Raw genomic sequence first — 26,550 nt, forward strand, 5'->3', positions numbered from 1 at the left:
ATATTAGAGTTGGTCTGGGAGTTGCTCCCATAAGTGATTAGCTTCGAGAAAGTCGTTTGAGGTGGCACAACCACGTTCAACGGAGACCTATAAATGCAATGCCCCTGTACGGAGAAGTGATATAATCCATAAATATTGAAGGAACTAGAAGAGCTAGGGGTAGACCTAAGATAACCTTAGGAGAAGTGGTGAGAAAGGATATGTATAGTTTAGGCCTTGTATCTAGCATGGCCTCGAACAGAACTGATTGGAGGGCAGGAATTCATGTAGTTGACCCCATTTAGTTGGGACAAGGCTTATTGTTTGTGTTTTTGTTTGTTTGTTTATGTATTAATTGCAATCCAACTTTGGTGTCCATTTTGGTAGATTGCAGCAGAGAGGTGTGGGTAATTTTCTGGAATTATCAGGGAAGACGACGTGAGTTGCCGGAAAATTTAGGGGAGATAATTGGGGTCTTATCAACGTTGCATCAAAGCTGTTTGGATCACAGGGCATGGTTAGAGTGAGGATGGAGGCAAGAGTGGAAGAATTAGAGAAAATGGTGAAAGAGATTTAGATCTAGTTTGTTGCGATGGACTCTAGGTTCGAGCTTATTAGCCGACAGTTGGAGAAGGAGGAGCAAAGTAACAATGAGTTCATATCTGAACTGAGGATGTACTTGCTGTGTGGGAAGGCTTTGGAGATCAACTTGCCAACAATGGAAGTGATGCTAGAAAGACTGTCAAAATCTCCGCCACCGGCAACTAGTGCAAATGCAAAAAAAAGGTGGTGGTGAAGTTCCGATTAGCGTTGAAGGGGGTGGCAATCACAGGGATTTCGCTCCACGGAAATTGGAGATGTCGATTTTCATTGGCGAGGACCCTTGGGGCTGGATTGAGAAAGCTGAGTGGTACTTTCACCTCTACGAGTTGGAAGGCGAAGAGATCCTTAGGGTGAGACGCCATGTTTTGATGGCCCTGCTCTTGGCTGGTTGTAATTTCAGGAACTGCAAGCATCGATGTCTTCTTAGGAAGAATTGAAAGAAGCTTTGGTGTGTCGTTTTGGCTCGCCTCAATCGAAGACCACCAAGAAGCCTTGAATAGTCTCAAACAAAGCAGCACCTGTCAGCAATTTCAGGGAGAAATTTGAAAACCTTGGTGTAGCAGTAGGGGGTTGAGACGAAGAATGGCTCTGTGGGGCTTTTCTTTCGGGTTTGGTGGATGAGGTATGGGCCAAGGTCCGACTTTTCAACTTCGACTGGTTGATCCAAATTATAGAGTTGGCCCAGGCTGTGGAAGCAAATAATTGGGCTTTTAAAGGCTTTCATTTGCCCAGTTTGGTGCAACCCATTCCTTTAGTCCAGGTATTGGGCTAGCGGGTTTTGAATATTAATTCCATAACAACAAATGGGCCTAACCCAGCCCAATAGCTGGGAACCCAAATACGTCTGGAATTAACCCGGTTGGGTTGGCCTGAGCAGTCCTACCACCACCAACTTCTTCACCAACGAGCGCCACCTCGTCTTCCCCAACGTCTTCTCAGGTAGCGGCGGCCTCTACAGGACAAAACCAACGCTTGCGGTGGTTGATGCCAGAGGAGATTAAGTCAAAGATGGATAAGGGCTTGTGTTTCCATTGTGATGAGCCTTATTCCAAGGCCCATCAGTGTCCCTACAAGCAACTTAAAGTCTTGATTGTTCATGAGGAAGAAGCAGATGTGACGATGGTTATAGGCAACGGCAGTGGTGTGGTGACGACTTCTTTTGATGGAGGCCAGAGTTCACCTTGAGGGAAAGGTGAAACTTTAGGGGAAAAGTATTTTCAAGACACCATTAATAGGTTTTGGAACAGGGGCAGTTTTGGGTAATGAAATAATTCATTTGGGAGGATCACATGGGAAGGGAGTTCGTGGGGGGGGGGGGGGGGGGGTTTATATAGCGTGCAATTGTAATTGGAGTGGGGAGCAAAATGAGTTAGGCATCTAGGGCAAGCTTGCTTGCGGTAGTGAACTAGGGTGAGTTCACTGGTTTTGTGTTAGGGGGAAGGCACCCTGGGGTGAATTGTAAGGGAAATTCCCAGATTCATTTTAGTAATTCCATTTGTTTGTTTATGCATTAATTGCAATCCAAATTTGGTGTCCATTCCGGTAGATTGCAGCCAAGAGGTGTGGGTAATTCGCTGGAATTATCAGGGAAGACGACCTGATTTGCCAGAAAATTCAGGCGAGATAATCGGGGTCTTATCAACCTAATTATCTATAAGAGTCCTACTTTAAAGAAACTCCTTAAGACTTAGGAACTACACTACCAACTCAAATTAAGACTTTTAAACAAATTTGGAGTCTGAAAATTAAGACTAAAATTCTGAAATTAAATTCCAGCAACTAATTAGGGCTGAATTGACCAGAATACCCCTTTTTGAGGGTTTGGGCAGCCCCAGATGCACCACTTTAGAGTGGCCTTGGGGCCCACACCAGGGTTTCGGCCAGGGGGTGGGCCCTTGTTCACATCATTTACTTTGAAGCATTAAATACTTCTGATTTAACTCAGGATTTGGGCTTGTCTTCAGGATCCTCTTATGAACCAGCAGCACAATTAGGGCTATGATCCCTGCTGTTCTATTCCAAATCTTAGTGGACAGCAGCTAATAATGCTTCAACACATCGTGGATGGCAGCTAATAATGCTTCAACACATCCTGTGGCTTTGGGTGATTAACTAATCTATGGTTTGAGGATACTGTAATCAGGTTTTCTGATATGGACAACAGCTGTAATTGACCAAGAATGACCTGCAGTTCAAGGTCTTGACTTCCAAACCTTGGGGTATGAATAGGGAAGTTTAGGGTTAAGTGGGGGAAGGTTTTAGGGTTTGACCAGGTTAGTTTTAGGTCTGAAATTTGAAGAAACTAATTCTGTTTTATCAGAATTTAGTTTGCACAATTATTCAACAAACTAGGGTTCAAAACAAGGTTTCCTACTTGGCTTAGGACTCCTGGTAGCATTAGCGTTTGGGGGGAGGTACAGAAGGTGTAGAAGATGGTAATCCGAAAAGGGTTGAGGGTTTGGTTGATGGGTTAGAGAGATATTAAAGTGAAATTAGGGTTTTGGGTTACTAGAGTAAGAAGATGAAGTGCGGGAAATTTTCAGACCTAGGGAAATAAGATTTAATTGAGAAACTAATAGTAGGACTGGGGCCTAGGGATGGGTGCAATTCCTATAGGGAGAATAAGGGGTTGATTGGATTGGGGATTTACGAGATTAGAGGGGTGGGGAGAAAGGGGAGTGGGAGGGTTGCATTTTTTTTTTTTGCAGCTGGGGGGGGGGGGTGCTGAAGATGGGATGCTGCCGCAAGCTTGGAGGCGTTGAAGAAGACTTGAAACTTACAGAACTTGAGAAAGCTCATAACCCTTAAAAAAAAAAAAAAATCCCAGGTCGTCAGCTTTGTTCCCCACGACTCTTGAGTCTGAAATTTTATTCAATATCCAAAACTGAAAATTGCTTACAAATGGGTGGGGCATTAATTAGCCATACACTTGAGGGAACAAACTAAGACTTAGTCTGGAAACTTCACTGGACTCTAACTAGGGAATCCACTTTGGATTGAGATTCCCTTTACAACTCAACAACTTATTAACAACCTAGAAAGGAGTCTTCTAAGGATCTCCTAAATAAAAAATAACTTGCAAAAAGAAATAAGTTACTTCTAGAAGGAATCCTACTTGAAAATTGGATTCCAATTGGGACTGCTCCTCAGACAGGAACTCAACCACTAATCCAAATGAAAAACAAAAAAATATCCTAGAATTTATTGGACCCTTTGGTGTTCAAAGGGGATGGGGGAAAAGACCATAATGCCCTTCTGAGGGTTTGGGCAGCCCCTTGGTGCTCCAATGGGATCTGGTTTGTGGTCCAAATCTCAATGGATTTTATGTGGGCTGGGTCTGGTTACATCAATTCATACCTGAAAATTGGAACACTGCAATCAAAATATGCTAGTTTAAGCATGCAGCATGACATTATAAACATGCAGTTTGATAGCCTACTGAAATTGTGAGATATGTAAAGTTGAATAATATGGACATCAATGATATAAGTCCACAGTTTTATGTTGTCTTCAGTCCCATAATCCTATTGCACCATGGTGTATGCCATTTTCTGGTGGAGTGGAAACGTGGGTGTTCCATAGAGTCAGCTTGCCTTAATTGGCCCTTGCATGTAATTCTGAATTCATGTAAGGAGTTCTAATGCGTTGGATGTCATACCCATTCTGTTGAGGTGTAATTTGTCTTTAGTGTAGTGGCTATCTGTTTCTTTTGTAGTCAATTTTTTGGCCTTGTACAAATAGTTAACACAAATGCCTACGTTTCCACATAGCTGAGGTTTTCCTGATTACTAGGGCTTTCTACTTTCCTCTTATTTCCATTTTCTGTTTCCATCACTTTTCTTATTTCATTTTTACGTTGTGTTCTTATTCATTTTCCCCTACTTTATTTGAAAGGATCCATGTTTCTGACACATTTAGTTGGTATAAGGCTGAGTTGTTGTGGTTGTTATATGATAAATGGTGGTGAATAGGACAATAGGACACCAGAAATCAGCCAAATAAGCAGAAATGGATCTCGATGGGAGGCTGTAAATTTCCAAATGATATTCTTGTAGTCTGTGTTTGTATTCATCATCTGACTGAGGATTTACTCTTAGTGAGTTAGTTCTTGTATTCATCAGTCTGTATCCACTTGATACTTCTCCTTCATGTTTGTTAAGTACTTTGTATTTGTTTAAATTATCTAATTAAAATAATTTATTTAATTGTCCGCAATGCTCCAGGGTCCCAGGCATGACGTTCTTTAATCTCTTCTGCTTGTACATCTTTCCTCATATTTCAGGTTATTGAACGATAATCAATTGGAAGGGCAAGTACCGGAGAAAATATATTCAATTGGAGTTCATGGGGGTGCCATTGAGTATGTACTTCTAGTTTTTGCTCTATTAATTGTGTTGTTTCTCATTTGTTTAATGGAAGCCTAAGAAGTCCAGAAACTTTAGCAACTGTTCCGTTATGTTTCTTAATCTATCGTCTATAGGAATAAGCACTTCAGATTTTTAATTTATTTATTTATTGTGGTTGTATGCCTGTTATGTTGTATATTTTAATTACCGTGCAAATTTTAGGGCAACTCTAATTTTGATTTTGAGCCTTCCCACTGTTTGACCAGTTATTTTTACTTGAATCTGTCTAGGCTTTTCCTTCTTCCAAGATTAGAATTCAGCCTTTTGGGCTTAAAATTTGTAACATTGCTTGCTTTTGATTCTCTTCTCTTCTTTTCTTTCTTTTGTCACAAACATGCAGAGAGTTGGGATTCTAGGAAATATGAGTGGTAAATAATGTTGAAGGACATAAGTAGAGACATGGGTCAGTAGGCAGTTGCTGGGGATCCAGTTATGGGAAGATTGTTTCAACCCATAGAGTGATTTCTGGAGAATGCATTCTTTGCTGGATTTAGTCCATGATTCAAATCCTAGAAGAATGTCCATGTAAAATTTGCTCTTTTAAGTCACTGTCAAGGAAAGCATTCTTGCATATAGATGTTGAAGATTCCATACCATGTTTGTGGTAAAGGAAACAAGGCTGGAACAAAATAAATTGGGGCAAATGTTTTCTAGTGCTCAATGCTACATTTATTCTGAGGGAATCCCTAGGCAACCAGTCTGGTTTATAGTGAGCAACGGCTCTACTTGCATTTTGTTTTATTGTGAGTGCACACTTGCATCCAACTACCTCTTTTCATTAGGACAATGCACAAGCTTTCAAGTGGCATTTTTCTTCAAAGCCTGGTGTTTCTGTACCATGACATTTTTCTATTTTGGATCTGCCAGTGTTTTGTTGCTGGTCCCAAGCCTGGGTAAAGGAGGAGGGTTGGTGCTTCAGGTTGGTAGCCGGCATCGGAAAAAATCTAGTGAAACCTTTTTTCACGGATTTGACCTTATATGATAAATGCTATGCTAGGGCGTTCCTCGACAAAAGAAGCGACACGCTACACTATGGCTCAGGTGTAGTGATAAGTGGGCAAGGGTTAGCTAGGGTAAGCGACGCGTCGCACCGGTGCTCGGATGCGGTGATAAGTAGGCAAGAGTTCCCGCGCCGTAGACGAGTGCGGGTAAAGAAGCTAGTTCAAAAATGTAGAATTAGATTGGCATCTTGGAACATAGGATCTTTAACAGGTAATAGCTTAGAATTGATAAATGTTATGAGGAAACGAAGGATTAATATAGCTTGCATTCAAGAGACTAGATGGAAGGGTAAAAAAGCTAATGAGTTGGATGACTTTAAACTTTTATATTGGGGATAAAAATAATAAAAAATGGAGTAGGTATAATAATGGATAAAGATTTTAAGAATGATGTGGTGGATGTTAAAAGAGTGGGTGATAGGATTATTGCTATCAAGCTTATAATGGAGAAAGAGATTGTAAATATAATTTGTGCATATGCACCTCAATTAGGATTGGATGAAAGTCTAAAGTTAGAATTTTGGGAAAATATGGATGGATTAATACAAGGAATTTGTCAAGAAAAAAGATTATCATAGGAGATAATCTAAATGGACATATTGGAAAAGATCAAAGAGGCTATGAGTTTGAGGGTGTACATGGAGGATATGGTTTTGGAGAGAGGAATAAGGAAGGGATTTTAATTTTAGATTTTGTGGTTGCTTTTGATCTATTTATTATAGATACTTCTCAAATGAGAGATGAGTATTTAATTACCTTCAAAAGTAGACATCATATAAGTCAAATAGATTTCGAGAGGAGCATTTAATTACCTTCAAAAGTCGACATCATAGAAGCCAAATAGATTTCTTCCTAACTAGAAGGACTAATAGATTGTTGTGCAAGGATTGCAAGGTGATACTAGGGGACTTGACTGCACAACATAGACTTGTGGTCTTGGATATGTGTCTAGCCCCAAAAACTCATAAAAGGTGCAATGTTAACTAGCCCAGGATAAGATGGTGGAACTTGAAAGGGGAGTGCTTGAAATCCTTCGTTGATGAAGTAGTCAAACAAGGAAAGTGAGATTTTGAGGGGGACACTAATGCGATGTGGAATGAGATGGCTATGTGTATCAAGAAGGTGGCTAAAGATGTTATAGGTGAATCAAAAGGAAAACTTCATTCTTATAGAGAGACTTAGTGGTGGGATAGTGAGGTTCAAATTGCCATTAGGAATAAGAAAGCTAGTTTTAAGACATAGCAAATAACTAAGGATGTTGATGATTTTCAAAGGTATAGGTTGGCTAGAAATGAAGTTAAGAAAATTGTAGGAAAAACAAGGGAGAAGAAGTATGAAGAGTTATACAATAAGTTGGGCACATAGGAAGGGGAAAAATCTATTTATAAGATAGCTAAAATAAAGGATAGGAAGAGTAGAGATCTTGACCATGTTAGCTGTATTAAAAATGGAGATGGTAAAGTACTAGTATGTGATGAACAGGGGCGGAGCCAGGATTGAACCTTGGGGGGGGAATATATGTGGGCTAATGCGGGACCCACTGTGTGTCCCATTTCAGAATCTTTTATTATATTTTGACGTGGGGTCCACAATAAAAATTTAGGTAAATTAATAGGAGGATTAAAATATAGATAACACAATTATAAGTAAATTATAAAAAAAATACATTAAAATAAAGTAGGGGCTAAAATTGTGGGAGAAAAACTTTAAAAAAATAATGAAAGAAAAAGGTGAAAAATAAATTGTGGGAGAAATTATAAGAAAAAAACATATATTTGAAATCTATTAACTAAATATGGGATAAACACTTAATTTATCATAAATTAATTAAAAAAATCAATGATTAGGATTAGATATAATAATATTAATGGCAGAAATTTAAACATCCAATTAATAAAACTTAAAATTTAAATTACTATTAGTAGGATTCGAAACTTTATGAGAAAGTTTAGGGATTCAAAAATAAAATAAAATGATTACGAACAACGAAATAAAATAAAAAAATTATGCTTTATGAAAAGAATACTAGAAAAATCGTGAGTGTGAGAGAGAGAGGAATAATTTTGGAAGAGAGAGTGAATACCTAATAACTTTGAAGAAGATTTAGGAAAATTCAAATGTCTGCTAACTACTCCAATATTTTGTGAGACGTGTGAGAAAAAAAAATATGAAGAAAAGAGGAGATTCATGAGAGAATAAATAAGAATGAAAATATGAGAGAATATATAGGGAGAAATTCATGGATCGTGAGTTAGTTTTTAATTAGAATTTAACCTTTTATTCTTCAAAACTAGGGATTTAATGATAACCATTAGATAATGATTAAGAATGACAATTGTACCCATCATCTTTATCTTAAATTTTTATTTTTAATTTTTGGAGGGGGGGCCAAATAGTGGTATTTCACATATAAAGTGAGAGAAATAAGGAAAAATAATAGGGATGTTTAAATTTTCAAAAAATCCGGGGGGGGGCATGGCCCCTCCTCGGCCCCAACGTGGCTCCGCCACTGGTGATGAGGACATTAAGAAAAGATGAGAAATCTATTTCTTTAGTCTACTAAACCAAGCATGCTTTAAGCACCTGTGATTTGGATGATTACACCATTCACCAAGGCACCAATTTTCAACCATATTTGCGGAGGATTTCTATGTTCGAAGTAAAAGAAGCACTAAGAATGATGAAACTAGGCAAAACACAAGGTCCTGATGAAATCCCCAATTGAAGTATGGAAGAGCTTAGAAACCCGCGGGCTAGTTGGTTAACTAAGTTGTTTAATAAGATTATGTGCACAGGGAAAATACTAGATGAATGGAGGAGAAGCATTGTGGTTCCAATTTACAAACATAAATGAGATATTCAAAGCTATAATAACTATAGAGGCATTAAACTAATGAGCCATACTATGAAACTATGGGAGAGAGCAATTGAAATCCTTTTGAGACACTTAACCACAATTACGGAGAACCGGTTTGGGTTTATGCCAGAAAGATCTACAATGGAGGCTATTTACCTAACTAGGAGACTTATAGAAAGGTATAAAGAGTGTAGGAAAGACCTTCATATGGTATTTATTGACCTAGAAAAAGCTTATGATAGAGTTCTTAGAGCGTTAATTTGGCAAGTACTAGAAAAAAGAAGTGTTGCAAGTAAATATGTAGATATAGTTAAGGATATATATGATGGTTTAGTGACAAGTGTAAGAACCGGGGGGGGACAAAGTAATGAATTCCCATTTACAGTTGGGCTACATCAAGGATCAATTTTAAGTTCATTTGTATTTGCACTTGTAATGGATGAATTAACCAAAGACATTTAAGACGAGGTCCCTTGGTGTATGCTTTTTGTTGATGATATTGTGTTGATAGATGAGACTTAAGTGGGAATCAATACCAAGTTAGAAGCATGGAGAACAAATTTGGAATCAAGAGACTTTAAATTAAGTAGAACGAAGACAGAATATCTAGTTTGTAATTTTAGTCATTATTGGGTAGATGATGAGGTGGTGAAACTTGACAATAAGGAGATTCCTTAGAGTGATTCTTTTAGATACCTAGGTTCAATCATTAATAAAAGACGTGATATAGAGGATGATTTTTCTTAAAGAATTAAAATAGGGTGGTTGAAGTGGAGAGGTGAATTCGGGGTCTTGTGTGATTGATGTATTCCATTAAAGCTTAAAAGAAAATTTAATAGGACCGTTGTTCGACCAACTATGATGTACGATGCGGAGTGTTGGACTGTTAAAAAGAATCATATAGATAAACTCAGTGTAGCAGAAATGAGGATGCTAAGATGGATGGGTGGCAAAACTAGGAAGGATAAGATAATGAATGATCATATTAGAGTTGGTTTAGGAGTTGCTCCCATAAGTCGTTTGAGGTGGCCGGCCTTGTTCAACGGAGACTTATACATGCCCTTGTATGGAGAAGTGATATAATATAGATTGAAGGAACTATAAGAGCTAGGGTAGACCTAAGATAACCTTAAGAGAAGTGGTGAGAAATGATATGTATAGCTTAGGCCTTGTATCTAGCATGGCCTTAAACATAACTGATTGGAATACAAGAATTCATGTAGCCGACCCCATTTAGTTGGGACAAGGCTTATTGTTGTTGTTGTTCTTGTTGTTGATGGCTTCCTTGCGACCCTATGGAACAGATATAGAAGACAGAGAAGAAACAAAGGCCCAGTAGGAGGGAGACAATTACTCCCTTCTTCTTTTCTAAGAACAATTGGGTGATCATCATGATTAGTGGAGTCTTATTACCAATTGTTGGTTTGGAGAACTTGCGTAGGAGTTAGGAGGACAGATGAGCATGATATGGATGGGAGGCTTTTTTTTCCTCCTTTTTTTTTTTTTGGGGGGGGGGGGGGGGTTTAACTTAGAGGAGGCGATGAGATCCTGTGTTTTTAGCTGTACCATTAATCTCAACAGCTTGCTCCCATTGAAGATTGCAAATACCAATTTGACCAGCTTGCTCCCATTGAATATAACTATTAATGACAAATGAAGGAGAAGGATCTATTCTTCTAGTGTCTCCCCTTGAGGTGAAGAGTTCATCATCATAAAAAAGTGATATCCATGGTTATAAAAGGGTGTTTTTTTTTTTTTTTTTTTTTGGGGGGGGGGTGATGATAACACTTACCCTTTATGTGGTAGATTACCCAAGAAAAATTACACTTGAAAGCATGGTACAAATTTCGGTCGAAACATGTGAAATTTCGATCGAATTTCACATTTTTGAAAAGTCGAAACGAAACTCATGAGGACCGAAAAAAGGTCCTCAGTTTTGATCGAAACTGTCGAAATTTTGACTTTGGGTCGAAACATGGTTGAACCAGCCTGAACCAGTTGGGGAAAGTTTCGACTCCATTTTACCACCTTTTTTCATGATTTTGCATCATTTCGACCACTTTTGAGCATTCCTTTGTTGATTTCGACCCTTCTTGGTGGATTATTTTATAGTTTTCAAGCTTTGTTGGAAGGTAACCTAAGTTTCCCCTATTTTTTTATTTTTTCCTTTCTTTCATGATCAAATGGTGTTGGAATGTTTTGAAATTTACTATGATGGCCTCTAGCAGGTAGATTAACAAGTGGTGGTTGTTGGATTTGATCGTTGTAGTGTTCTACTATTTTTTTATTTTTCTGATTTTAAAAAAATACCTAAAAAATTACATTTTTATTTTTATTTGCTTCATGCTCAAAGCATATTGGATTGAGTTAATATTGTTATGTGTTGTCTCTAATAAGTAGATTTACGTATGTAATTTATTGAATCTGATTTTGAAGTGCTTAACTATGTTTTCTGATTTTTCTTGTATTTAATAATTATTATAAAATTAATTTAATTATAAATTTTTTTTAAAATTAGGAATAAAAATTTCATAATGTTTATGAATGTCTTACTCTACATATATAATTGATTGGATCTGTTTTTTGAAGTGTTTTAGTATGTTTTCTGATTTTTCTTATATTTAACAATTATTATAAAAAAATATTTTAATTATAAAAAGATATTTTTAATTAGTGAGTTGTACTTCCCATTTTATTTTTATTACTAGTTACATTGTATTTGAATTTTGATGTTTAGAGATTATTTGATGTTTTGAATTGAACTTAGAAGTTAGAAGCAAGGAACAAGATTTCGCTGGGTATCGCCGGTTTGCTACCCAGCGAAATCTCGCTGAATATCGCCGATCTCTAAGTCCTCATTAACTTAATTCTCGAGTCTCGATTCCCAAACCCATATTTACAAATTAAAATACCCTCTTACTTCTCTGACACGCAATCCCAATTTCCTCTTTGAAGTTTTTAAAATACCCTCTTACTTCCATAACACACAATCCCAATTTCCTCTTTGAATATTTTAAAAATTAAAATACCCTCTTACTTCTACGACACACAATTCTAACTTCAAAATCCCAATTCCCAAGTTCCCAACCCATTCCCATCACTTCATTCGGTGATTTCTTCATGTGCAAGTGCAGCGATCAGTCTTTCTTCAACTCGCCGGAGAAGACGAAGTTGTAAAACCACCGACACTTCATTCAGTGATTCCACTAGAATAGCTTGTTCTCTCTTCTGTTTCTTTCTCTCTCTCTCTCTCTCTCTCTTTCTTTCTTTCTTTCTTTCTTTCTTCTTCTTCTTCTCCTTCAACCCGGCGATTTTGGTTTGATTCACCGGAAGATCGACGATTTTCCGGCTATTTTCGCTGATTTGCCGGAAAATCGACGATTTTCCGGCGATATTATGCATTTATCGTTTCGCCCCCTGATATCGTTTCGCCAGGGGGCGAAACCAGCGAATTTCGGTGATATTTTGCCAAATTTTGCCGAAAAAAAGTTCCTTGGTTAGAAATCATATGTTGCTCAAGTATAGTTAACTTTATTGTGTACTTCTCGGTCAACTTTACATTAATGTTATGTACTTTGAATGACATATCTAAATTGATTTTTTTAGTAAAATGCATGTGTCAATATGTTCTTTATACTCTAATTAGCTTAAATGTAGAATCTCACCCCAAAATACTCTTTAAAACCTGTCGAAACTTGTACGAAAAAGTCCTCGGTTTCCTCGAAATTTCCCAAGTTTCCCATTTTCACCCGGTCGAAACTTGAGTTTCCCTCGAATTTTTTACTATGCTTGAAAGACCTTGGATCAAGTTTTGATCAAGAGGGAAAAAGTATTAGACAAAGTAGACACCCAAAATACAAGCAGGGAGATTTGAAGCAATACTAGGGTTAGGAAGCCGACTGACTGGTGTTTTAAATTTAGGGGAAGCAGAGACCTATTGACAAGAAAAGGGACAATGACAATATCACTCCAAAAATACTTGGGAACCAGAGGGTGTGTATTGTAATTCTGTTTTTTTTGGTCTTCTAGGGTGCACACTTTTTGGCATTTGTTTGTTTTTTGAGTGTTTAAATTTTGAAATTCTGTCTGGTAAGTTGGTGAAACTGGGGAAAAACATTTTATACTCTAAAAGGATATAGAAATCTGTATGGGTCACACTACAAAGAAGCTTTTTAGTTTTAAAGAAAAACATAAAATGCCGCTATCTTTTGAAGGTCTGGATCACCAGCTTTAGACTGAAACTTTCTAACTTCCTAGTCCACAGGTTCATACCCTAGTTGAGTTGATAAATATGCAACAACATGGTCACAAGTTTCCCAAGGCCAACCACCGTATCCCCAAACCCGCTATCTATATGTTAAAAAAAAGTTATATTTTCAAAGTTTCAAGAGATGAAAACAGAAATGAGTGGCTTCCACTTTCATTTGGAGCCTTCTTGGTGGCGACTTGATAGTGGGTTTAGATTAAGGCTACAACAAGCTAGGTTGGACCAGGTTTTCCAATCCCAATCCCAACCCTGAATGTTCTTAGCTAAGCCTATTTCTGCCCTGGCCCTAATTTAGGACCTAAGATTCTTGTCCCTGACCCTAAACCCTGAGGGGCCAAGCCAATGCCAAGCATAGGGGTGCAAGTTTGGCCCTTATGTCCTTAACCCGCCTTATCCGGCCCTGAGCCTAAATAGGGCATGGGCTCAATATTTTGGCCTTGAGGTGGGCCTGGCAAGGGCGACTTGGAATTATTGTTTGTCCCATCTGACCTGTCCTTGATTTTTGGCCTTGGTCCTCTTGACCTTGATTTTGAACATGATTTTGTCTTTGATCTTAACCCTGATTTTAGCCTCGTCCTATGGATTTAATCCTAATATTGACTCTCTTATTAACTTTGATCCAAGCCTTGATTTTGGCCCCATGTTATTTTGATCCCATGAGTCCAGTTTGTATTATATTATTTTCTTATTTCTTTTGTTGTTGTAATTTAGTAAAAATAAATGATTATTTTTATGTTACCATAAAAAAAAGTCTTCTGTTACATCCTACATTTTTGTTAAAAATATTATTTAAATAATTGTTGACTTAAAATGAAAATTCTAATCCGATTTAATGAGGGTATTTTATAATCAAAATCTTAATTAAATTGGTAAAGGCTATAAGTTTAAGGTCATAAAAATTGTTATCCTTAACTTAGGATTTTCTACGATCAGAATTCCAATTAAACTATTCTAGGTGTTTTTTGATGATCAAAGCACAAAACAAGTTTAACTCAAAACTTATTAGGATTGTAAATATTTGTACAAGCCTCATGTTATAAATAATAATTGAAAAACCAATTCAAGTCATTATTGCACCTAACTATAATTTTTATAGATCGGCAGCCCTAATTTGGAACATTTAAGTATATTTCAAAATAGAAGGCTTTAAAGAAAAATTTGAATGATATGATTTATGATTAATTTTTTTTTCATATGACATAATATATTAAAAAAATGTTTTTAACCATATTAATTGTTGATAAAAGATGATGTCTTGTTTGCCAATATATATATATATATATATATATATCAAATGGACATGAAATCAACTTGCAATGAGATTGACAAATGAATCATTTCTAGCATGTAATTCGTAGTTTTTTTTATAAGAATTTTGTTTTACAATTTGAAATCGGCCAAAATTTTTGGTATTATTTTGAAAAATTCGATTCGGAAGAATAAGATCATATTAACCCTGTTTTAGGGTAAATGCTATTCACATTTGTACTTTCTTTTAGGTACAAACAATTGGTTTTTAATTAAAGGAGTATAATAGACACTTCATATCATTGGGTAGGTTTTTGTCTTTTAAAAATATTCTGTTGGTAGGGGCTATTAGGGGTGCAATTGATATTTTGATTTGTTTTGTGGTGACATTAATATTAGAAGATAAATCATGAAGTGTCATTGATAATTTGTTTATATGGTATATCTATTATGTAAAAGACTTCTATTGCACCTCTTAACAAAAGTTTTTTAGTAGTCTTATATGTTGATTAGGCATATGTTAAAATTAGAACAATAAAAAATATAAAATTCTGAATATTAACATCAAAATTTGTTTGTTATTCATTTTGCCATATAATACAATTATATTAGACCAATATTTTTTATATATTAGATGGTTCATATTGAACAAAATGGTTCATATTGAACAACTGGTTAGATTAAAAATTAACCACATGTTAGATTTTGCATTTTATCGAACATATATTTATATATATATATAGGGTAGAGCCAATCAAGAACGGGAACATGACCATCAGGGACAAGAACATGGCCAATTAGGGATACGGGTAGGGACAAGGCTATTAGGAACATATGAAAACGTTTAGCTAAGAACATTTAGGGCTGGGATTAGAATTGGAAAAGCTTGGCCTAGCCCATCCCTGTTTTAGCCCTAAGACAAACCATTCCCAACTTAAATGTCCCTGATTGGGCAGGGTTTTGATGGGTTGGCCCTGTCCTTATCTCTAATGGCCTGTCCTTATCCCTGTCCCTGATTGGCCTTGGCTTTGTCCTTAATTGGTGCTGTCAATGTCTCTGATTAAGTTTTAATAATATGTATAATTGATAAAAGTACATAATTTAACTTCTTGTTCAATTTGAACATTTAATATATAAAAATAATAATAAAAAAAAATTGATGTTAATATTTAGAATTTCATTTTTTTCCCATTATTCTAATTTTAATATATGCCTAATCAATGTATAAAATTATTAATATATATATTTTAAGGGGTGCAAAAGGAGTTTTCTATATTATTAATTTATCAGTGACACTTCTTGTTTTATCTTTTAATATTAATATCATCACAAAATAAATCAAAATACTAGTCTCACCCTTGGTTGTCCCTAATAACAGAATATTTCTTAACAAGATAAAAGAAACCTTGTCCAATGACATTAATACCTTTTTAATTAAACACCAATTATTTTTGTTGAGAAGAAGATACAAAATGTAACTAGTATTTACTCTAAAACGGGGGTTGGATGACTTTGTACTTTCAAATCGAATTTTTCTAAACAATACCATTGACCGAAGCTGAATTGAAAAATAAGTTTCTTATAAAAAATAACTATGAATTACATTCGAGTAATGATTCATTTGTCAATTTCTTTGCAAGTTAATTTCATGTCATTTGATTGATTTATCCATAAAAAAGTATATAATAGATATTAGATACTTCACATTATTGGAGGATGAGGCATCATCTTTTATCAACAATTAATGTGGTTAAAATTATTGTTTAATATATTATGTCATAATTTTTTTTTTAATTTATAGATCATATCATTCAACTTCAGTTGAGAACCTTCTATTTTGAAATTTTACTTCAATATTTCGTTTAGGGTTCTCGATCTTTAAAAACTACGCTTAGGTGTGACTTGAATTGAATTCCAATTATTGTTTATAGTGTTAGGCTAGTACTCATATTTACACTTCTACCAAGTTTTGAGTTAAACTTGTTTTGTGCTATGATCATTAAAAAAACCCCAAATAATTTAATTGGAACTTTGATCGTAGAATGCCCTAGCTTAAGAATAACGATTTGTGACCTTAAACTTATGTCCTTTAAAATGTACCCAAGTTAATTAGATTTTTTATTCTAAATGAGCCTAATTATTTTTAGTTAGAGATTTAACTCTAAGTAAGTCAACAGTTATTTATGTAGATATTTTTAATAAAAATGTAAGATATAAAAAATGAATTAATTTGTTTTTATAGTAACATATTATAATAATAAAAAACAATAAATCATTTATTTTTACTAAATCTCAACAACAAAAGAAATAAAAAAATAATATAAGAGAAGGGACTTATGGGATTAGAATGACTCAGGGTGAAAATAAAGAGGAGTCCAGATTCTCCTCCCACATAGAGAGGAATTAATTCCAATCCATATGGGTAGATGCTTGACAAGTGTCTAATTTAATAACATGATCCAATTTTGAAGGAAATTAAAAAAATAGATTTAACCCCTTTAACTACCTTTTAGACTTATTCCTAATTAAATATTTTATTATTAATTTTCATATTAACTTAATTAAACCCATAACATTAGCAATGAATATTCTCTCTCCTCTCAAATTAGCAATGAATTTTCTAAAAATTTCATATTGTTCAAAATTTTTGTTTTATATTCTTGTTGCAATTTTAATTAGAGAGAAAAGAATAGAGAACACCGGGAGGGGGGTGAATTTATGGAATTGAGGATGAGAAGGAAGGAGAGAGACAAAGAATGCAAACAGAGGGAGAAGATTCGTGAGTGAGGGAGGGAGAGAGATGTTGTTGGATTTAATTAAGTTAAAATAAAATTAAAGATATATTCAATTAGGAATAAATCTTAACGGTGGTTAATGGGGTTAATCTATTTTTGTTAATTTCCTTAAAAATTGGATCGTGTTTTTAAATTATATACTTATCAAGCATCCACCCATGTGGATTGGAATTAATTCCTCTCCATGTGGTGGAGGATCTGGGTTCAATCAATACTTGGATCAAGGTTAATATGAGGGTCAATGTTTGGATTAAATCCATGCTTAAAGTCAGGGTTAATGGTTAAGATTTGGGCCAAAATCAAGGTCATGATTAGGGGACAAAATCAAGGTTAGAATCAGGGACAAAATCAGGGTTTGGGTTAGGGTCAAAATCAGGGTTAGGGTCAAGGCCAAGAATCAAAGAGGGGCCAGGTGGGACAAACAGTAATCCCAAGCCTGCCTTTGGCCCTGACTGCCATCAGGGCCAAAATCTTTAGCCTAGGCCCTGTGTTCAGGGCAGGACAAGGCCACCAAGGCTAAACTTGCACCCTAGTTTAGATTCAGAAATGCACCGCAACATTAGCCAAGGAAGTTCCGTATGTAATGCTATGGAGCATTAGAAGTAGTATTCTTCTCAATTGGAACTTTTTGATTGCAGAAATCTTTTGAGCAACAGCATGACCGAGTCCCAAGACGATGGGGTTGAAACTGCAAGAGATGTTTTTCCCCAAGCTACTTTGACAGACATCTCAGTTCAGGAAAGAAATCTCCAGTCTTTCTATTGAAGTTCATGGCCATCAGAGGAATTCTTCACCTACCAAACACCAGGATTTCCAGTGGGAGTCATTGATGAGCACGTTTAGTATTACTTAAAAGCAAGTCTTCAGTTGAAACCAAAAAATTATGAAATTAGATCCTCTAAAGAAAATTTTTGGAAAGAAAACAAAACCTGTAATTGGTGAACCAAGAGGGAGTGGAATGAACATGGAAGATGGGTTGCTGGATGGTTTCAGAGAAGCAGTGAGACAGGCATTAACAATTATTCCAGCCAAACCAATTGTGCTTCCTAAGCACTTTTCCGGTCGGTGATGATCAGCTTTCAGAAAACGCCGAGCAACTAAGAGAGAGGTAGACTCCTACTATTCAAATCCCCTGGAAAATGGCCCTTTTTTTATGAAGAATGGTTCAGTTACCTGATTCATGGCTGAAGACAGTGAATTTTCCTGAAGGAAGTATAAGAAGAAAGAACCAAAGAAGATCAGAAGCACCAATTGGAGCAAAGCCTTTGAGGAATCAAACATCTTTTAAGTCCTCAGTCCTCACCATTTCATCCATTCCCAGAAGAGTGTCAAAAATCAGAATCTCAATCTGAGCCGATTCAAGTCCTTGGGTGAATCTTGAAAACTGGCTTCTAACTAGAGTTGATACTGTCCTTAATGATGAATCTCAATCACTTAGAATGATTCACAAACCCAAACTGCGATTTGAAGTCTTAACTGTTATCTTCCAAGTTAGATCGACTTCAATAGAACCCAACTGCAGCATCGCTGCCTTTAATCACATAAGGAATAACTTTTGGAGAAGAAGACGGTGACATGTTTTTAAAGGCTTCATGGATGTTTTTTATGTTTTATTAGGGAAATTCCGTAAATATGTCATAACTTAAAAACACATGCTTGTTTTTCCAACTTTTTAAATTTTTTTTTGCAAAATGATACCAGATACACAATCATTTGAAAAACTGTCAGAAAATGAAGATGAGAGAAAAAGATAGACGATAAAAAAATATATCTCCAGGCATGCTATGGCAATGAAAGCTCTGTCCGTCCATGCCATGGCAATGCAGGCTCTGTCTGTCCATGCTATGGCAATGAAGGCTCTGAACTAGAACAAGTTGGAAAACACATAGATGGCAATCCACGCTATGATAAAGCATATGGGACTGCATGCTATGATGTGGGATATGGTGGATGTGCCTGGACAGAGCATTCATTGCGTATGTTGGTTGTCCCCAGGTATAGCATTCATTGCCATCATGGTGGACATCCACAGGTTGGATTGCCATAGGGTTGATGCAAAGAGGGTGCATTCACACGGACAGAGCATGCATTGCCCTAGATGGCTATCTATTTGTGAGCTTGTATTGGCTTCTTTGGGATATTAGTTAGAATTTAGACCTCAACCTCAGTCTTGAGTGGTATTCAATGGAAATTTGAACATCGAATACATACAGCTGAGCCAGGCATAGATATTTTTCCTAAGAAATTAGTGTTAATTTTCTAGTGCCTTGACACCGTGTTGTCTAAATTCTAATACCAAAAAGCCCCTAAGTGGTGGCTTGGGTGTTAATTTTCATTCCTTGGTGTAGGTCCTAATAGAAACATTCGAAGCTTCTCAAATGTGAACGAGAATTTTGCTAAAATTCTGCAGTAAAATATTCAAATAAAATTTTGTATTTTTCATTGTTCTCGCTAAAATTTTCTGTTTCAAGTATATGATTATGAAGACTCTAATGTTTCATTGTATTTGCACAATTGCACTCATAACTTTTAGACATTAAATATAATACTATATACACTGACCTAGGTTCCTTCTACTCTCAACATGCTTTCGTATATCAATACGCAAATAGAATTGGATAATATTATACAAGTAGAATTGGATATTATTATGCAAACAGAATAGTCAGAAAGCATACTGTATCAATATCTGGATGAACATCCCAGATTGCTTGCACACAGACCTCAGTCTTCATCTCTGATTACTGATTGTTCATAAGCTTTCCATCTGAAATAAGAAAGAAGAATGGACTGATTGACCTTCATTATAACCATTTTCTGTGGGTGGGAGAGTTATTGTGAGGCCTAACAAAATTAGAGCTTGCAGTAGACTAAATCTGAAGGGGCAGGCCTTGGTGCAATGGTTGGTGGACCACAGTTGTAGTGTGAGGTCAAGGTATCGAGACAGCTTCTCAGAAAAAATTGTTGGATAAGGCTGCATACGAAAATTGCCCCTAGACTATGCTTGTGCGGAAGCCTTTGGCACTGGGGTCGCCTTTCAGTGATTACTGCACATACAATTAGATGAAAGTCAAATGTATAGAGTATTTAGTAAGAAAGTGAGATACATTAAAGACTGTCTGTTCTAGACTTCCGGTTGTTCACTTGGTTCTTGTTTATATATTTGGATCCCTTTTCCCCGAAGATCCCCTTCTGTTTTCTAGTCTCTTTTTCTTCTTCTTCTTTCTTTTTATTTATTTATTTATTTATTTATCTTTCACTTCTTTATGATCTAATTTTTTGGATGGATCATAATCTCACTGTCGGTTTCTGTATTTTCTTCCAGTCTTTCTGGTAACAAAGGCTTATGTGGTGTGCCTTCACTTCCGGCATGTCCTCTATTTTGGGGAAAAGATGGCCTGTCTACTGCAGGCAAAGTTGCCATTGGTCTCTCAACTGTGATTATTATCAGTGTGATACTATTGGTGGTTTATTTATGCTTCATCCGAAAGGGAGAGAATGATTATGACTTCACTCTTCCTCATGATTTAATATGTAAGTCTGAATTCAAATATGCATTTCTAATAATTTTTTTCTTTATTCTTTATTCTTTATTCTTTTTTTTAATTACATGGACTCAAATATTCTTTATTACATTTGAATTTTTTTGACTGTTTGGTGTACCTGCCTCACCATTGGGTGCTGCTGTGTGATTCTATGTTACCTGCAAAAGTTTCTGATATCTTTTTCTGGTAAACATTAAGTGTTTCTGATGTTTCTTTTCTGTTCCTTATTTGAGTAGATCCTATGCTCCTTATTTTTTCTCTGGCTTCTCTTACAACTCTAAATCCCCTATCTTTTATTCTTGGATATAATTACTTTTTTCATGATAAGTGATAAATTATTGAATAGAGATACAAAATACAACAAAGATGACATAGAAGGAGAGGGGCCTCAGATTGCAAAGATCTTATAGCCCTTTCAGGAAGGGAAAATCATCCAAAGAAAATCAAAGCGGTCTCTAAAACCCTTATTTTATCAAATCATCCGCAAGCTCAGTATCTGCTTTGTTTGATTTTGAAAGATATTCTTACTGTTGGTTTGATTTACCGTTTACTTAAGCAGCTACTCATGCTTGCTCTTTGATGCTAACATTAGGAAAGTAAACAGAATAGGCAATAGGAACCTTTAATCAGCAATTTCCCACGCACCCCACAAAACTTTTATCTGTTCTTTTATGTTAATAAGACATTTTGAATATATAAATAATTTAAAATATATATATATATATATATATATATATATATATATACGGTGCACTAGGCTCCTGCCACTCTTGAGGTCTTTGGAGGGTCATAATGTATCATCTTTAAAACCTGCTTCACGGAAAGGCTGTTTTTCACATGATCCAAGTTACATATTTTCTAAAGGTAGCTTTTTGCACTTCTTTGATATTCGCATACTTAGGACTATTTAATGGTCCTTTCATTTCTTATGAACTTCAGGGGTAATGGTTTAGGGTCTTAGGCAAATCGGACTTGAAGAGAGTTTTTTCCCTTGATATCTGCATGTCCTTTTTGTCTTAATTGGAAATGTTTTGTTGTGATCTTCTGGGTTGGTGGAACTTGGATGCATCTCAAAAGGATATATAACCTGCAAATTTGGTTTAGCGCTTTCATATAAGTTTCTGTTACTTTCCATGACTCCAATTGTAGTTCATTTTCATTTCAAAACTAGTTGTTAAGATTCCGTCTGTTGAAATAGTTAGTATAACAAAATTGATTTTTCCATATTTTGTTTTATAATTCAGTAAATTTTACATAATTGTATCAATTTCTGGTAAATTCGATGGTTTTGGGGCTTTGCTAGGTAGGAGTCTTCTCTATTCGAGTTTTATATTAAAAAAAAAAAAAAAAAAAGAGAGAGAGAGAGAGAACAGAAAGTGGAAGGCTTTTACAAGTCTTCTTGTTCCTTGTTTTTTCTGTAATTTGGTGGAGACATTCTTTGCAAGCTGTCATTCCATCAGTCATCTGTGTGTTCACTGTCAATTTCTCTCTTCTATTGGGGTCTTGGTGGTGTCATGAACCCTGAAGTTCTCTCTGGATTTGTCAAACGGGATGCTTGAGCATCTTTTCTCTCTTTTCCCAATCTTCTTTTTATTTCTCCTTCAAAGAGAAGGATATTGAAGTGTCTGCAGAATATCAGCTGATTGGAGGCAGAGGGTCTGCAGCGATACTTCTCGGTGTGGGGGTGGGAGCTATGGTTGCAATGGGTGCTATAATGGATTAGTGGTTGCATGGGGAATTTTGGATGAAGCATGCCATGGGGTTGCTGATGGGTAGCAGAGTGCTTGCAGGGGCAGTTCATGCACTCAGCAGAGCACTTGGGCTAGGGCTTTCAGATGTGAAGGTGTGGTATAGGGTTTGAAGTCAGGGAATAGGGGTGTGGGGTATTGCGGGGTGGGGCTGCAGAGTTGCAGTGGCTAGAGATTTTTTTAATGCAGTAGAGATGAGGTGATTATTGCTGTGGTGGCATGCAAGGTGGTTTCAGAGGTTTGGTTGCATGGTGGCTTGTTTGATTGCTGAGTGTCCAGTAGTTTCAGAATGGGTCATCGAGTGCTTTGACTTGCTACAGGTATGGACCTAGGGTAAGCCATAAAAATAAAGGGGACCTCATTTCTAACATAATCAGATACAGAAGTGTCTGATACACAGGTCAATCTGTGCCAATTCAGATCAGTTGTGTTTCAGTTTCCAGGCTGACTGTTCCCTGATCGAATACTGTTGATTTCAACCATGAGTGCTTGTGTTGCAGCCTTGCAGGTTCGTTGCCACTTGGATTGTAGGTTGTGTTGCTAGAGATAGGAAGGTCGCAGGGTTGTTGGGTCACATTTGTGCTATTGGGTGCTACAGTGGTTCTCATAGATACGGGACAGACACATTGGTATCATTGCTGCCTGATATCGATGAGGCTTTGGAGTACTGGCCAAAAAATAGTGTGTCCTAGTTTGCAACTGATGCGGTTTGATATAAGCTGATCCGTGTCAATGCTATATTGGATAATTATTACTAGGATCACATATGACTTGTGTTTATTTTTTTTTCTTTGTGGATTTCAGATTTATTTGTTCTAATCAATACTGTAGTGGCATTATTCATCGACTAAACATTTTATGCTTCTGTTTCAGCAATTGCGGCTAAGAGGAATAGGTACCACAGACAGAAGTCATTGATGCTTATGGAAATGGAGCCACAGAGTGCAAATAAGTTTCCTGTGAATCCCCGCTAACAGTCTTTTTGAAGTATTGATACTGAAATTGAGCAGATACTTTGGTCTACACTCAGTCATACAATGGACCTTGGATGTGATTTACCTGCGAACCAAGTGGTGTCCCATCGCATCAGAGATTTGGTTGGCAAATTCAAGTTCAATCTATACACTTGAAGGTGGTTGAATTTTGCTTCCCCCCCCCCCCCCCCCTCCTCATTTTTACCAATCTGTACCATAGCCCAGGTGTTGGAAAAGTTGCATTGTCTGTAAATTGCATTATATCTTAGTGAAACTCAGAACAAAGTACGTGAGATGCCCAGTGTATCATACCAAAATTTTGGCATTGAGCGGTACAAAATAGTTAAAGAGTTCAGTGGAAACCTCAGACACCAGAGTTATCAGTTGTACTTTTTCTGTGTCCTCACCCGCTCTTCAAATCTGTCCACTTAGTGGGCTGGTTGAAAAAAAAATAAAAAGAAAAAAGAGAAGAAAAAGTGAGTTAGTTGAAATAATCAATCTAAACCGAATGTTAGTTTCTTTGTTTTTCAGCTTAGAAGCTTTTGGAGAGAAGCAATACTCTCTTTCTGGTTTCTTTTCCATACTGAGATTTTTTCTTGGGTTGAGTCACCAATAAAGTTATCTATTGTTAATGATGTTTTAGGATCTAAATATATTTGGACACATGGTTTCAAGATACAAATCTTCCACCAAAAAACAAAGGTTTCAAGATACAAGTAACTCCATTCTTCTTTGCATTGGAGATGCATTCCGAAAAGTTCAGGAATGTAACCTTATAATGTTGGGAAAAGAAAAGGAGACCTTCTAGTTTGGGTTTCTTTAAAGGCGTTTCACACGCCAAGTTCTGTTCATGTTGAGATATGACTTGTGATCCCTTGGGTCATCTTTTTTCTTTGAGATTGCAGTGGTTCGGAAGGGCTTGCAGAATCACCCCGGGTAGATTTTCTTGATCGTCACTTTGGAGTTTGGTTAAGGCAGAGTGTTGGTTGGTTCAATTTTGTTAGGAGTTCAATTCATATAATTTTCTATTTCTTATTTCTCAAGTAAGGATATTTGTGTATTAGTGTTTTTTCACTTCATTATAAATAAAGAACTTGTGATCATAGTAATCAATTTAAGCCATTCTATCACAATTGCTTTTCTCTACATGACATCATAGCGAAAAATCGTTTAGGGAAAAAAAAAAACTCAGAAAAAGAGGAACAGAGAGTTCAAACCTTCTTTCAACCTCTCTCTGTTGGCTCGACTTTGGTTGGAGTTGCACCCATTGCCTTGCCACCATGACTTTTGCAACCATCAAACCTTGTCACCGTGAGTTCTCCAACCACAAAACAGATTGCCCATCAACTAGAACCATCATTGATTTCGGCAACACAGACCTACAACTTCTTCAAAACCCGTCACCCATTTGCAACTCTGATCGCACCCCTTTCCTTCTATCGCCTCAACCAGAACCATCCCACAAAAGAAAAAGAAGAAGACAAAAAAGGATGAAAGAAGGAATCCCATCGATCTATTGAACCCCATTGAACCCACTGATCCTCATACCTGATCAGACCAAAGAACCCACTGCCCAATCGACCTCGGCTTTCTCCTTTTGAACCAGCTACCAAAAAAAAGGATTTTGACAATGTTCTTATCCTATGAATCCTATGAATTCTTAGATTTATTTGGGTGGTCAGACTATTAAATTTATGACGTTTCAATTGTTTCGAAAGGGTGAAGCTTGGAGAACAATAAATTTTTTTTGATCATGGCAACCACCATGGTACTACTGCTCCCACTGGCGCCGAAATTTATCCCAATCTTCTTCCTCTTTCGGTAAGATTTGATAAAACAAATTATATGATATGGTATCAATCTGCATAGTTAACTATTGCTGGAAGAAGACTTGTTAGACACATTATGGGCACCACTATCAAGCTTACCACCACAAGTTTTTTTCAGGATAAATGGATCTCAAATAATTCTCTTATTATGTCATTCATTTTTAAGTTTCATAAATCCAAATATTGCCTATGGATACTTATTACTTGATATTGCAGCACAGATCTAGAGGGTTACTAAAAAAACATATGGACAGTTAGGGAATGATGCATAGGTTTATGAGCTACGGAAGAAGCTTCGTGAGACTACCCAAAAGGAACTGATTGTGGCCTAGTATTACGCTGAATTGCAATATCTTTGACAGGAGTTCGATCAGGGAGATTATCAACCCACTAATCCTGATGATGTGGCTACTTATAGGAAGCACGTTGATACGATTCAAGTATATGACTTCTTGGCTGGTTTGAATGTAGAGTATGATTAGATCTAAGTACAAGTATTGAGTTGTTCTCCCTTTCCTACATTAGAACAATTTTATGCTCTTAATCAGTGTGAGGAAAGCCGTTGGTTAGCTATACTTCATGCTCCTATTGTAGAGAAATCAGTATTACAGTCTCTTAGCACCAAATCTAATTTAAGGAGATTGTCAAGTGTGAGTACTGTCACAAACCATATCATATCAATGTCAATTGTTGGAAGCTCCATGGGAAGCTTGCTGATTTTGAAAGGAAAAGGGTACAAAGAAGGGATAAACCGAAGGCTAATCTTTCTGAGACTATTCCAATAACATCCTCTATAGACATTGGTTTTTCACAGGAGCAATTAGCTACTCTACGACGTATTTTGTAGTCTTTTACTATTGGTACAACGTCTACTAGTAATTCTCTGCTACCCATTCCAATTCCTACCTTGCTACTTTAGGTATTACAGGCTTCGATTTTTATTCGGTTTCTGCACCTTGGATCATTGATACATGAGCCACAAATCATATAACAGGTTCATCCTCATTTTTTTTAACACTATTCTCCAAGTTATTGGAAAGATAAAGTTCGAATTGTTGATGGCTCTTCTATTGTTGAAAAATGAACCATTCAACATTCTCCATCACTTTTTTTGTCTAAAGTTTTACATCTTCCTTATTTTTATACTAACTTGCTTTCTATCAGTAATCTAATACATGACTTGAATTGTAAAGTGATTTTTTCCCATCTTATTGTGTCTTCCAAGATTTAGCAATGGGGAAGGAGACTGGACGTGGTAAACTAGACAACAAATTTATCTACTAGAGTCGACCGGAGGA

General features: G+C 36.4%; 1 protein-coding gene across 1 annotated transcript in view; it reads left to right on the forward strand.

The window, feature by feature from the left end:
• LOC149012437 (Di-glucose binding protein with Leucine-rich repeat domain-containing protein) overlaps window positions 1–24,879 on the forward strand; it is a 43,295-nt gene extending 18,416 nt beyond the window's left edge. Inside the window, exons 7-9 of the mRNA XM_089159832.1 lie at window positions 4,865–4,942; window positions 20,482–20,690; window positions 23,323–24,879. Of these exons, the coding sequence (XP_089015958.1) occupies window positions 4,865–4,942; window positions 20,482–20,690; window positions 23,323–23,423 (388 nt within the window). The 3' untranslated portion in view covers window positions 23,424–24,879. The remainder of the gene's footprint in view (window positions 1–4,864; window positions 4,943–20,481; window positions 20,691–23,322) is intronic.
• Window positions 24,880–26,550: the final 1,671 nt, after the last annotated feature.

This window comes from Hakea prostrata, chromosome 6 (assembly GCF_041222555.1).
Source record: "Hakea prostrata isolate BN-2017 chromosome 6, UWA_Hpros_2, whole genome shotgun sequence".
NCBI lineage: Eukaryota > Viridiplantae > Streptophyta > Magnoliopsida > Proteales > Proteaceae > Hakea > Hakea prostrata.